Source organism: Schistocerca americana, chromosome 2, assembly GCF_021461395.2.
Source record: "Schistocerca americana isolate TAMUIC-IGC-003095 chromosome 2, iqSchAmer2.1, whole genome shotgun sequence".
Classification (NCBI taxonomy): domain Eukaryota; kingdom Metazoa; phylum Arthropoda; class Insecta; order Orthoptera; family Acrididae; genus Schistocerca; species Schistocerca americana.
Window position 1 is genome coordinate 741,890,835 of NC_060120.1, and position 14,149 is coordinate 741,904,983.

The 14,149-nt window shown below is 43.5% G+C and overlaps 1 protein-coding gene across 1 annotated transcript in view; it reads left to right on the forward strand.

Moving 5' to 3' along the window:
* Nucleotides 1-744: 744 nt before the first annotated feature.
* Nucleotides 745-14,149, forward strand: part of LOC124594396 (retinal guanylyl cyclase 2-like) — a gene marked incomplete at its 5' end in the record, with an annotated part of 448,596 nt that continues 435,191 nt past the window's right edge. Inside the window, 2 exons of the mRNA XM_047132764.1 lie at nucleotides 745-773; nucleotides 1,694-1,790. Coding sequence (XP_046988720.1) covers nucleotides 745-773; nucleotides 1,694-1,790 — 126 coding nt within the window. The remainder of the gene's footprint in view (nucleotides 774-1,693; nucleotides 1,791-14,149) is intronic.

Sequence of the window (14,149 nt, forward strand, 5' to 3'; positions counted from 1 at the left end):
TTGAGATCCACTGTCGATAGCACTCGTTACTTCGTGCGAATAATGATCGAGTTGTGTTTCACAACAACAATATTTTCTGAGTCCACGCAGTGTGTAACGAGATCGTTTTCTTCCATGTAGTTCATAATGTTCAAACACAGTATACGTTCCAAAACTCTACCGCAAATCGACGTTAGTGATACTGGTCTGTAATTCAGTGGATTACTGCATTTCCTTTCTTGAGTACTGCTTTGACCTGTGCAACTTCCCAATCTTTAGGTATGCATCCTTCGTGAGGCGAGCAGATGTATGTGATGATTAAGTATGGAGCTATTTTATCAGCATACTCCGAAAGGAACATAATTGGCATAGAATCTGGACCGGAAGACTTGCCTTTATTAACCGATTGGAGCTGCTTCTCTACGCCGACGTTGTCTGTTTCTAAATTACTCATCTAGGCAGCTGTTCTTAATTGGAATTCTGGGATATTTACTTCCTCTTCTCTGGCGAAGGAATTTCCGAAAACTGTTTTTAATAACTTCGCGTTAGTGACGCTGTCATTGGTAACATAACCATTGCTGTCGGGCAGTGAAGGTATTGATTATGTCTTCGCGCTGGTGTGCTTTACATACGACCAAAATCTCTTCGGGTTGCCTGCCAGATTTCCAGACAGAATTTCGTTGTGGAAACTATTAAGAATCACATGTTGAAGTCCGAGCTAATATTCGAGGTTCAGTATAACATCGCCAATCTTGGAGAATATCTGTTCTTTTAAATTTAGCATGCTCACTTCGGTGCTTCTGCAACAGTGTTTTGTCCTTTTTACGTATCATTAGGATCAGTTCGATTTCTTATTAACTTGCTATGAATCTTAAGCTGACGTCGATGCTATATCTCTTAATTTAAACCACTTCTGGTGTACGCCTACACAGTTTGGAAGGAGTGGAGGTTGTCTCTTAGGTAAGCGTCAAGTGAGCATTTACGGCATTCTTCGTGGTCTTCAATAGGTCTCGCATCTCCCTGGCGCTCTGATATTTTTGCTTAATTTAATGGTCACGGGTTGCTTACACATGCTGCAGCCATCCAAAGAGGCCATCGCAAGCGCAATAGACGTCTTATTACGGGGATCTTTCCCTTGAGAACTGTTTGTCTAAGGGCCACTGTGAGTGGTATGCACGACATCGTCTTTTAGGGCTTCCAAGCCTGCTATGCGCCCAACATGAAAATATTGAACAATAACCGGGGTTATGGGACCAATAATGCCGAGTCAAATCGGCTAGCTGTCGACCTCTGAAAAGCCATCTGTTAATAGCTCACAATACTGTTCCACGGTTGTCGCCAAAAAGTTGATCCCTTTACCCTAAATGGTTATGTTATTTACTATTCGCTGATAACACGCATGTTTCGTCAGCTGCCTCATTCTTTGTATAAGTACATCCTCTTCCTGAAAAAAATTCCGAGAAGATAATGCTGTTTTTGCTATATTACAGATCTTGTCTGTTGACTACATTGATATTTCGTGCACATATGAGAAATAATATCTCTGTATCTTCCTTCTTAAATAATTTTATCTTCCATGTACTAGAAAGTTTAGGAAAATGTATTGCTTTTTTTGTAAGATTAACATTCTTATGAATTACAATGTATTGCACAAACATCCAGAAAGTTGTTTATAACTCTACGTATAACATAAAATTTTTAATGATGGTTTCAGAAAGCAACTGCTGAAGAAGCGGATGTCCAAAGGACCATACAAGATCCTCCTGACGCCCTCGGATTTCGTATTCCCTCAGGTCACGGACAGTCTGCGGGTAAGTAGTCGCAATACTTGACCGTAAAATAGAGCAAATACGGAATAAGTATGTAGCAGATAGTAAGAACCCAAACTAAGAATGCAGAAAGGAACTGTGTGATGAAGCCTGCTCCGTAAAACTGACAGTGGAGAACGTCCGCTGATAGTCCCTCGCTCCATGGCACTAATAAACGAATCTCGGTCTGGTATGAATTTTCAACCGTCACAGTAAATGAAAAACATCGTGGTTACTGTGTTACTGAACTGATGTCTTTGATTTCAATGTTTACGTAGATGGTAACTTCCTTGGGTTTGTGGTAAAATGCTGCCACTCCACCAGATTCGTCCCACAAGTGGATCTGTTCCCACTATGGTTGCCAGGTTTTGTAAAATAAAAAAGAGTTAGACTCTTTATTTGTTTATAAAAAACTTTCAAAACTGAAATACACATATATGACATATGACACAAGAAAGGCGAACACCGCTGACGCCTGCTCTGCGTTGTGTCACGAGATTCAGGCGTGGCCCTCCACTTGGTCGCTGTTGTCATTCATACACTGCGGCTGCCCGACGGCGGACATTGCCCTCCCCTTCCAGTCCAATGATCTGGAGCCCTTTCACTGACGGGCGCAACCGCTCGTGGTTTGAATAAATTATTAATACAACTGAAGCGGAGCTCTCTTTTTAAATTAATTAATACCCTCAATTTATTTACTTTATTTCAGCGAATTTAATTCTGGTGAACTGTGTCACCGCCGGCCGCGGTGGTCTAGCGGTTCTAGGGGCGCAGTCCGGAACCGCGCGACTGCTACGGTCGCGGTTCGAATCCTGGCTCGGGCATGGATGTGTGTGATGTCCTTAGGTTAGTTAGGTTTAAGTAGTTCTAAGTTCTAGGGGACTGATGACCACGGATGTTAAGTCCTATAGTGCTCAGAGCCATTTGAACCATTTTTTTTTTTTAACTGTGTCACCATACCTTTCCTAACGCATACTACTATCGTTTTCATAGAAGTTCTACACTGACGGAAATGGGAACTGTCACGCCACGGAGCGCCGATGGTTATTTATCAACCTCTGTGGAGACGTTCATCGTACGATGGGTATCAAATTATTTAATTTTCGTTCCATTCAGAAATTACGTCCATTATCAGCGTCGGTATAAGGTGTATGTCAGTACATGATTGTGTTCGTTGTGGCAAGGAAGAAAGAAGCCTCCGAATGTCATCCTCAGGAATTTGTTGCAATGTCTGAAAAGGACGCTTTGTCGGGTACCGATGATTGCAGGCTGGAGACTAGTATGAAAGTATACGTCTTCGTGACACATACAAGGTATGTTCTGTGGGTGACAAATCAGGAGTCAGGGCAGGCCAGTCAAGAATCAGTCTATGTATCACACAGAACATTGCAGCAGTTGAAGCCATAGTGAAGAAAACCGCCGAGTGACACTGAATGACATTGCACCATGTTTACAGATTAGTCATGGGTTAGTACACTACGTTATGATCTGCCGTGTAGGGTTTGCATTATCATCTTGAAATGTGTCATTGACTAGTCTGTTCATGAGGGTTATGTCAATAAGGAATACCGCTATTGACTCTTAATGGCGAACACACGACCTCCATTCAACAATTACTCAATCAGTCGTGTTGCCAAATCCAGTATTTCCCTACAGCATGATTCCAGAAGTTGCAGAGGTGTAGGTCTGGAGAATCGCTGCTTCCTATGACGCTTCACAGGCAGTCACTGGACAAGTTGGTGTTGATCTTGACAGTCACAAACAGGAGCGAGACACGTCGAGAAACGAATGCCACTCAGTGTTCTACTTGATTATGGCTCTACACCATGCCTGTGACGTGCTATCATCTTTAGGTGACGCATGGCAACTCGATCTCTGAAGCGGGCTTCCAGTAATTTGTTTCCGATGGCTTGTGGTGACATTCTGCCTCAGACCTCTGCCAGGATTTGTCATCCGTCTATTCTTAAGTGCCAGTTGAGTAATGCTACGACCTATTCGTGGTGCAGTCCTGGAAAGACCCGTTGTCCTGAGTCCATCTCGTCACCAATCGTTTTGCAGTCATTCTACTACAGCCAGTTATCTGTCATCGTCAGTATGGTGCTCCCATGTCCCTCGTGTCAATGATTCGACCTTCCTCAAAGTATGAAAGGCGCCGAAAGGCTGCTCATGCACGTCTTTTGGCCTTGCCTTGTTGTGACAATCAGCTGAAGACTTCTGTTAACGATACACACACCTAACAGCCACTATGTCCTCACACCATTCTTCGCCTCTAGAAATGCCTTTTTTTGTACACTGAAATACTGAATGAACATCAGCTCGCATAAATATTACATTTCAACAAACGTATCCGACAGGCGCAGAATTGCTGGAATACCAGTTTGGTAGCGTTCGGTGTAGCTGTTCATAATGCTATCTCTTTCAATTTCTGAGAGTGTGTATCACGTTATAATCATTTATTGTCATTAAAAGTTATCTGGATTAGGGGTATCAACTTCGGTTACAATTTATAAATCACTGTTAAAAAATAGTCGACATCTTTCCATCGTTACTAATGAAACAATGAAATAATAATATCCCGCCGGTTGATGTGGCCGAGCGGTTCTAGGCGCTTTAGTCTGGAACCGCGCGACCGCTACGGTTGCAGGTTCGCATCGTGCCTCGGATATGCATATGTGTGATGTCCTTAGGTTAGTTAGGTTTAAGTAGTTCTAAGTTCTAGGGCACTGATGTCCTCAAAAGTTAAGTCCCATAGTGCTCAGAGCCATTTGAACCATTTGAACAATATCCCCTTTATATCAATTCATATCTGCCAGAGCCGTTAACAGAGTGTTCAGTTATTGCCACTCAGAGACGAACAGGATGTCCTGTGTAAATGTGGTGCTCTGCAGTTTGCAAATACTGAAGAAACTATAATATTTATATAAGCTTCCCAAAAAGAGAGTATGTTTATTTATTGGTGGACATCCTATCGTCAGCGGCGTCTTTTATCTAATGGCGTCTAACAAGGACCCCCTTGAGTTCCACGTCGTAAGTTCAATCTTTAGTAAGGCCCATTTGAAAGTGTTGCGTTAACAATTACGAGAAGAGAAATATTTGCCGCTAATAACACGCCACGTGTATCAGGAGGCCGACAGAAAATGATTGTCTGGGAGGTGCAGGGATCAACCATCTACGGGATATACGTATTACATTTCACAAAATGGACACTGTCGACATTACCGGCCGGGGGTGGCCGAGCGGTTCTAGGCGCTACAGTCTGGAACCGCGCGGCCGCTACGGTCGCAGGTTCGAATCCTGCCTCGGGCATGGATGTGTGTGATGTCCTTAGGTTAGTTAGGTTTAAGTAGTTCTAAGTTCTAGGGGACTGATGACCTCAGAAGTTAAGTCCCATAGTGCTCAGAGCCATTTGAACACTGTCGACATTCATTCAATACCGTATGAAAAATGGCGCTCCACAGTGATTACAAAGGTTCGCATCATCAAGTACGAAGGGAAATCCTTGGGAGTTACAAACCGTGCAGGACGTTTAATTAGGTTTCCACTCTTAAGGAATGCACATAGGATCATATTGGTGTAACGGGGTGATGAGAACTGATGAATGTTGATGGCATGCAAGCGAATGCGAAAGAGTCTGCCGTGGAGCTTATAGTAAATTGGCTATCCTTTAAGGCGTAGCTGCAGATAGTGCAATAATACGAGGGTGAGTCAAATGAAAACCTTAAATTAGTAATAATAAATCGAAATTTCGCGCCGTTATCCTGTAAGCTTGAAGAATGGCCTGTATTTGGCAGCATAGTGCACATGCGCACATACCGTCGCAGTATCAGTGTAAAGATGGCCGCCCCACTTGCGTCTTGCACCAGGGAAGAACAGGGTTCTGTTATTCGCTTTTTGCGTAGTGAAGCTTCAATACGGTGACGCATGTTTGTCACAGCAGCAAGTCTACGAATGGAGCAGGAAGTTCGCAAATGGTGTGACTTCAGTGGAAGATGCTCCTCGTCCAGCTCAGGCACAACGAGTTGTGACTCCACAGAACACTGCAGCAGTTGAAGCCATAGTGAAGGAAACCGCTGAGTGACACTGATTGACATTGCAGCATGTTTACAGATTAGTCATGGGTCAGCACACCACATTGTACATGACGTGCTCCAGTTTCACAAAGTGTCTGCAAGATGGATGCCACGATAGCTGACTCCTGAAATGAGAGAACGACGTGTTGATGCTTGTGAAGATCTTCTTCGGCGCTTTGAGCGAGAAGGTGATGCCTTCTTTACAAATATCGTTACTGGGCACGAAACCTGGACTCACTTCCACCAACCGGAAACGAAGAGAGCGAGCAAGGAACAGCACCATTCCTCATCACCAAAACCAAAGAAGTTTCGAACAGAACCATCAGCAGGGAAGGTTATGCTGACTCTCTTTTGGGACGAAAAAGACGTCGTTTTGGAGCATTACATGCCTAGATGGACCACTGTCACCAGTGCATCATACACAGATCTCCTAAAAAATCAGCTGTGGACTGCAATCAAATCAAAGCGACGTGTCAGCAGGTGTCCTTTTGCAACATGACAATGCAAGGCCCTACACTGCCCGTACAACAGTTGCAACAATCACAGACCTGCATTTTGAGTGTCTTCCTCATCCACCATACTCACCAGACCTTACCCCAAATGATTTCCATATGTTTGAACCACTCAAAGACGCAATGGGAGGAAAGAAGTTCCGTTCTGATGAAGAGGTACGCCACGCGGTGCATGAGTGGTTCGCGGATTACCAAAAGAATTTTTTTCTAAAGGAATTTATGCGTTTTGTAAGCGCTGGAAGACTTGCATTGAGCATGGGGGAGATTATGTTGAAAAGTGATACAGTTTTGTACCACTTCTGCACAATAAATAATATTTTTGAAAAATATTTAAGGTTTTCATTTGACTCTCCCTTGTACATTTCATAGGCACGGTAAAAACAAACATCCAGATGCTGAATTTGTCAAGAGGTTCCAGGTGATATGAACTGCAATGTCACACTTTTCAGGAGGCATAGTTTGCTCTAAAGGAGTGAAATTTTATATGCAGACCAGGAATCAAGCAAAAGCAAGTTATTTTGACCAGATATTGGCCAAAATCAGTACTGATACCATAGTTGCAGATCTCTTACGCCCATTTTCCCGCTCTTGCTTGCTTTGTCGTAAATATTCCCTTCTGCCCTTGCAAGATCACGCACACAAGAAAGAATCGTAGGGGGCAGAGCACCTCTAACTTTTCGCAGCACAATAAATAACTCTCCAGCCAATTTACCATCCTGACTAACAGTCGGCATGATTGTATACGAATGCGTTAAGGCATTGATGGTAGCATGTCTTGGTACAACTATCGTGGTGCTTCTAGTTTCCAGTGTTCCTTTCATATGCGCTTCCTCTTCAGATCCAGACTGGTCGGACTTGAAAAGAAATTCCTTATTGAACGATGGGTAAGTTTATCTCCTATACGAATTTTCGGGCCGATTCCGCGTTTTGCTGTGCATCGTCAAGTTGACACTATGTTTTAAATTTCTTTACCTTACATCTTCCAGTCCTGTAGCACTGTTTGAAGTTATTCAAACATCCGCCGCTTCCCTTGAAATCACTGTAATTTACGTCGCGCGCAATTTGATGTTCATGATGTAGTAGGTGACTACCATGCACATTCTGTAAATTGTATCGAGCATTCCTGAAACTCGCAAACACCGGTTTCTACAGCATGTGTGCCTTGTCCTCCCTCGAACATCTATAGTTTTTCTTAAGCACTATACGGTCATAATGCTGCGGAGTTATTGAAAATCTGTTCATATTTTATTTCCTATGCTGCAGATGATATTCTATGTACGTAATTATGTTTAGTACCCGCTCCTTGGACAACGGTTGTTCATTACTAAGTTTCACTGAAGACGGGATTCCTCGCTCCCTGTCGGACAAGATGATGAACTACATGGATCGACACCCGTTTCAGTATCATTTTCATTTACTAAGCACGTATTATCATCATTATAATCCTCGTGTTCACTGACCACATATTCCAGCGACTTACCTTACAGAAACGCTAGTATTGCATCTGCCACTTGTTTCTCACTCTACGAAATTACTTCGTTTCCTTTCTAACGAAATGTCACCTTCGGCAGCTGTTATTGTAGATATAATGCAAATTTTTGCTTTGTTTATAGACGTCGTTATTCTGCCTAGTATCAATATTACTAGCACTATTAGCGCTTTTGTGAGTTACTCGTCAACCAAGCAGTTACACTACGCTTCGTAAGGCCGCGTGGTTTGAGGCGTCACGTCATGGGCTGCGCCGGAGGTTCAAGTCTCCCTCGGGCATGGGTGTGTTATGTTGTTCTTAGCATAAGTTAGTTTAAGTAGTGTGTAAGTGTAGGGAGCGATGACCTCAGTAGTTTGGTCCCTTAAGAATTCACACATTTGAACATTTACACTTCGTAGCCTCATGGACTGCTCATACCTCCACTCCCGCCCCCTCTTGCCATTAGCAGCCAATATTGTGGTTGCATGGTAGACAATATGTAGGGCGTCGAATGTCATAAACATCAGTGGCCTTTCGCGACCTCGCAGTCATTGGGTTCCATATTAGCTTATGCTAACATTTGCCAATAAAATTTATGTAATTATCAAGCTGTATGACAGTGATAATTTGTACATCGCTGTTAACAGCTACACAATATCTGCATTTATGAGTTGGTTTTCACTGCCATATAATCAGATAATTATGTGAATGTTATCGACGAAAGAGTAAGATGCCACTGATGATGGGCATGTAATCATGATAGCAGCCCGGCAGCAAATATATGAAAATGCTCTGGTTCTCTCTCTCTCTCTCTCTCTCTCTCTCTCTCTCTCTCTATATATATATATATATATATATATATATATATATATATATATATATATATATATAAAATTAATAACGTTGTGTTTCAGTGAATGGTACTCTGTGAATTTTTTAATAGGTCTTTAGGAGAGGAAATGAATACCGAATAAAAAATAGAGGGTGCCATTTAAAAAGGCATAGAACTGTTCATATCTTTGTAAAAAACAAATCTACAACGAAGGCAATCATGCTGATTGATGTGCCCCTGACGGCTAAAGAGCATTTGCTTGAAAAATTTTTTAATTTGCATCTGGACAAACAGTTATTTAGGGTGGTCAAGATAAATGAGAGCCCGGAACATTAACATATGTCATGACGTTTGTTGATAACATTCATATAATGTATACAATCGATGGCGTCGTCAGCTGAAATAGCGGGAGGACCTCTGGTAGACAGAATGTGGTGATCAGTGCGTGTATTCCGCCCACGGCCAGGCCTGTATGCCCTGCGTTAGCAGCAACGTTGCTCAGAAACGAAGTCTCGGGCAACCTACGAAATGTTTCTTCAAAGCTGCTTTCAATTCTAGTAGTGACTTCCCTACTCTAGGCCTCTCTTTGAAGTTCCACACTAGGACGATATCTCTAGTAGTGGTCTGCAAAGTTCGCTGTTGGTGTGTTCATGATTTCGATTGGCAGCTCACATCCTTCTATCTGTAAATGCAATTATTTTATAGCTTTCATAACTACTGCGTATCGCCCAAATTTGTCGCGGTAAAAACATCATAAACAACGAATAAGAAAGTTTTTCACAAAAGCAATTTACCCCATGTCACAAGTTGCGTCTTCTGCGAGGTATAAATGTCAGGAGACATGAGAACGTGACGATTTGTCAATGACGATTTGTCAACCCTCTCACTTCAAAAGGCGCCTCCATTTTTGCAAATGACTGCTTTCGCTGCAGCTCAAGAATACGCGCAGGCTCCACAATAGGTCGCTTCCTATCTGGAAAAGCACTGGTGAGCCAAGTCAGCCGGCCGCTGTGGCCTAGCGGTTCTAGGTGCTTCAGTCCGGAACCGCGCTGCTGCTACGGTTGCAGGTTCGAATCCTGCCTCGGGCATGGATGTGTGTGATGTCCTTAGGTTAGTTAGGTTTAAGTAGTTCTAAGTTTAGGGGACTGATGACCTCAGATGTTAAGTCCCATAGTGCTCAGAGCCATTTTGAACCAGTTGAGCCAAGTCATTATGACCATCTGCTTAATGGCGTGTAGTTCCAACTTCCAGACCTAGCACAGCAGCGAACATACGTGGCAAGCATTCATTGCTCGGTTTCTAGAGGTGCGTGCCACCAAATGTGTACGCATACGCCATGGAATCCAGTAAATTATTGGCCAGTAATTTGTGGACGCGGAGTTGGTGCCCGATAGCGTCACGGTTGTGTTCCATGAGGTCCGGATGAGGCGAATATGGTGGCCAAGATATCAAAGTGAGTTCATTATTATCCTCCACAGACCACTGTGGCACGATTCTGACCTTTCTACATGAACATTGATCCCACTGGATGATGCCATCGACGTCAGGCAATCATCAGTCATAAAGGGAGGAGGTGGTCTGTAATAATGTTCACGTTTTCGATAACTATCACAGATTCTATGGAAGCCCATGTGAATGTCCCCCAACGCATAATACTGTCGCCATCACCTGTGTCTGTACAGTGAGATGGCAAAGTCTGTCTAATAAATGTTCGATGGGATTCATGTCGAGCGATCTGGGTGACCAAACTATTTGCTTGAATTGTTCAGAATGTTCTTCAAACCAATCGCGAACAATTGTGACACGGTGACATGGGGAAGTTCATCTGTAAAAATTGCATCGTTGTTTGGGAACATGAAGTCCATGGATAACCATTTCCAGTCAATGAACAGTTCTGTTCGACCAAAGGACCCAGTCAATTCAGTGTAAACACAGCACACACGATTATGGATCCACCACCAGCTGCACAGTGTCTTGTTCACAATTTGGGCCCATGACTTCGTCGAGACTGTGCCACACCCGGACCCTACCACCAGCTCTTACCAGCTTAAATCGGGACTCATTTGACCAGACCACGGTCTGGGGTCCAAACAACACGGTCACGATCCAAGGAGAGGCACTGTAGGTGATGTCATGTTGTTAGCAAAGGTATTCGCGTCAGTCGATTGTTGCGATAGCCTATGAACGCGAAATTTCGCCGACGATCTCTACATTCTATGATGAAATATTGAAGTCCAGAACCTTCACAGCTACCCATGGCTTTAGGGCTCTCAACAATTTTCCGTAGATGCGTACAGTAGTACCAGAACAGACGACCAACTTCGCCGTTTGTGAGATGCTCCTTTCCAAGTACTGGCCCGTAACAATCTGCCCTCTGTCCTAGTCGCTTATCTCGGTAGATTTCCCCGTTTGGGGCTCTGTCCATAACGATTCCCCTTTCTACTCTGCTCTACTTGTATCCTTCCCTTAGCACGTCACGTGTCCACGACTCACCAGGTGGCTTCGAGTTCCGCGGTGGTCAAAAGTCATGAAGTGTTGGTTCATCAGTGTGTATAGTAACTTGGATGGCACTCTGTGACACCTTTCTCGGCCTCTGGTTCAACTACCATATAGGTGCAGCCAGCCCAGGTGGCAAGCGATTATGACGGTCCTGTTTCTTGGAGCAGCAAGCACCTCTTTCTTCTCAGTCAGTGGCCTCAGGCGACTGTCGCCTTGTGTCTGTACGGAAGGAATCTTCTTTACCGACCTATAGCGCTGAGTCTGGTGGAAACATTACAACATATAAATTTTCCAATCACAATTAATTAATGGTATTCTGAGAGCTGACAGTGATATGTAACTTATCACTTTTCTCCTTATGGAGCATCGAAATGCCAAGGATAACACTAAACCACAGCCCTACGCAGATGTGTAAACAGAGTCATTATTTAGCACAACTGTCCACTTCCGTAAATCTTGCACGTACTTTAGACTTGGATTCATTGTTCTTGCTACATTTCTGAGTACATTGATGGGTATAGATGTATAGTGTGTGTGTCCCTGTAGCATAATAAATACAAAATAACTTCATTCAGGTCTGTATCTTAAATTATAATTGGCTTTTGTTAATAATTAACAAAAAGTATTTGCGATTTTGGGCCTACAGAAAACCCTTTCCCGCCTGTAGGTTATGTGTGGAGAAGAATAAACGTAAAATTGTTTCTGAATTGTTACACTCTCGAATAACACCACAAGTGACGTCCGCTATGGAAGTTCCCTAGGTGTTTACGACAAATGAAGAGCATTAAGTGCAGCCGAGGTCAAAACACATTGTGATGCTTTTCACCCCAACTGTGATATGCTCTTTAACGCTGTTGAGTCATAAGTGTTATTTAGAATCTTTCCCATATTAATTTGGTGCTGAGAAATATGAATCGAATTAAATCATATTATGTACACCGCAGCCGACGGTTTAAAAGGTATTACGTTCAAAACATATTTCCTAGCCTTCGTTAATAGCCTGCACTTTTGTTGGCTGTTCGCACTATTTTCATCTTGCAGCGCTCAATGAGATGTTGATTGCATCACTGTGCGCTTTCGATCACTATGCACCACTATTTACCAGTGGGAGGGCGATCGAAAGAAAGTAGAATGAGAATTAGAGCTGCGAAAACGGAAGACCGCGTGTAAAGAAAGCTCGGTAATTAACAACAAAATGGCTCTGAGCACTATGGGACTTAACTTCGAAGGTCATCAGTCCCCTAGAAATTAGAACTACTTAAACCTAACTAACCTAAGGACATCACACACATCCATGCCCGAGGCAGGATTCTAACCTGCGACCGTAGCGGTCGCGCGGTTCCAGACTGTAGCGTCTAGAACCGCTCGGCCACCCGGCCGGCTTAATTAACAACACCTGATATACTTTACGAGCGGTCATTTTCGGTGAAATTTGTAATGCCAGGACACTGACTTGTTATTCGTTTGAGAACGATTACATAAATGCATGTTTTTATACTTTCTACATCTACATCTACATTGATACTCCGCAAGCCACCCAACGGTGTGTGGCGGAGACACTTTACGTGCCACTGTCATTACCTCCCTTTCCTGTTCCAGTCGCGTATGGTTCGCGGGAAGAACGACTGTCTGAAAGCCTCCGTGCGCGCTCTAATCTCTCTAATTTTACATTCGTGATCTCCTCGGGAGGTATAAGTAGGGGGAAGCAATATATTAGATACCTCATCCAGAAACGCACCCTCTCGAAACCTGGCGAGCAAGCTACACCGCGATGCAGAGCGCCTCTCTTGCAGAGTCTGCCACTTGAGTTTATTAAACATCTCCGTAACGCTATCACGGTTACCAAATAACCCTGTGACGAAACGCGCCGCTCTTCTTTGGATCTTCTCTATCTCCTCCGTCAGACCGATCTGGTACGGATCCCACACTGATGAGCAATACTCAAGTATAGGTCGAACGAGTGTTTTGTAAGCCACCTCCTTTGTTGATGGACTACATTTTCTAAGCACTCTCCCAATGAATCTCAACCTGGTACCCGCCTTACCAACAATTAATTTTGTATGATCATTCCACTTCAAATCGTTCCGCACGCATACTCCCAGATATTTTACAGAAGTAACTGCTACCAGTGTTTGTTCCGCTATCATATAATCATACGATAAAGGATCCTTCTTTCTATGTATTCGCAATACATTACATTTGTCTATGTTAAGGGTCAGTTTCCACTCCCTGCACCAAGTGCCTATCCGCTGCAGATCTTCCTGCATTTCGCTACAATTTTCTAATGCTGCAAAATCTCTGTATACTACAGCATCATCCGCGAAAAGCCGCATGGAACTTCCGACACTATCTACTAGGTCATTTATATATATTGTGAAAAGCAATGGTCCCATAACACTCCCCTGCGGCACGCCAGAGGTTACTTTAACGTCTGTAGACGTCTCTCCATTGATAACAACATGCTGTGTTCTGTTTGCTAAAAACTCTTCAATCCAGCCACACAGCTGGTCTGATATTCCGTAGGCTCTTACTTTGTTTATCAGGCGACAGTGCGGAACTGTATCGAACGCCTGTATCTAATATTTTCTGGGTCTCATGAACAAATAAAGCGAGTTGGGTCTCACACAATCGCTGTTTCCGGAATCCATGTTGATTCCTACATAGTAGATTCTGGGTTTCCAGAAATGACATGATACGCGAGCAAAAAACATGTTTTAAAATTCTACAAGAGATCGACGTCAGAGATACAGGTCTATAGTTTTGCGCATCTGCTCGACGACCCTTCTTGAAGACTGGGACTATCTGTGCTCTTTTCCAATCATTTGGAACCCTCCGTTCCTCTAGAGACTTGCGGTACACGGCTGTTAGAAGGGGGGGCAAGTTCTTTCGCGTACTCTGTGTAGAATCGAATTGGTATCCCGTCAGGTCCAGTGGACTTTCCTCTATTGAGTGATTCCAGTTGCTTCACTCTCTGTAACATT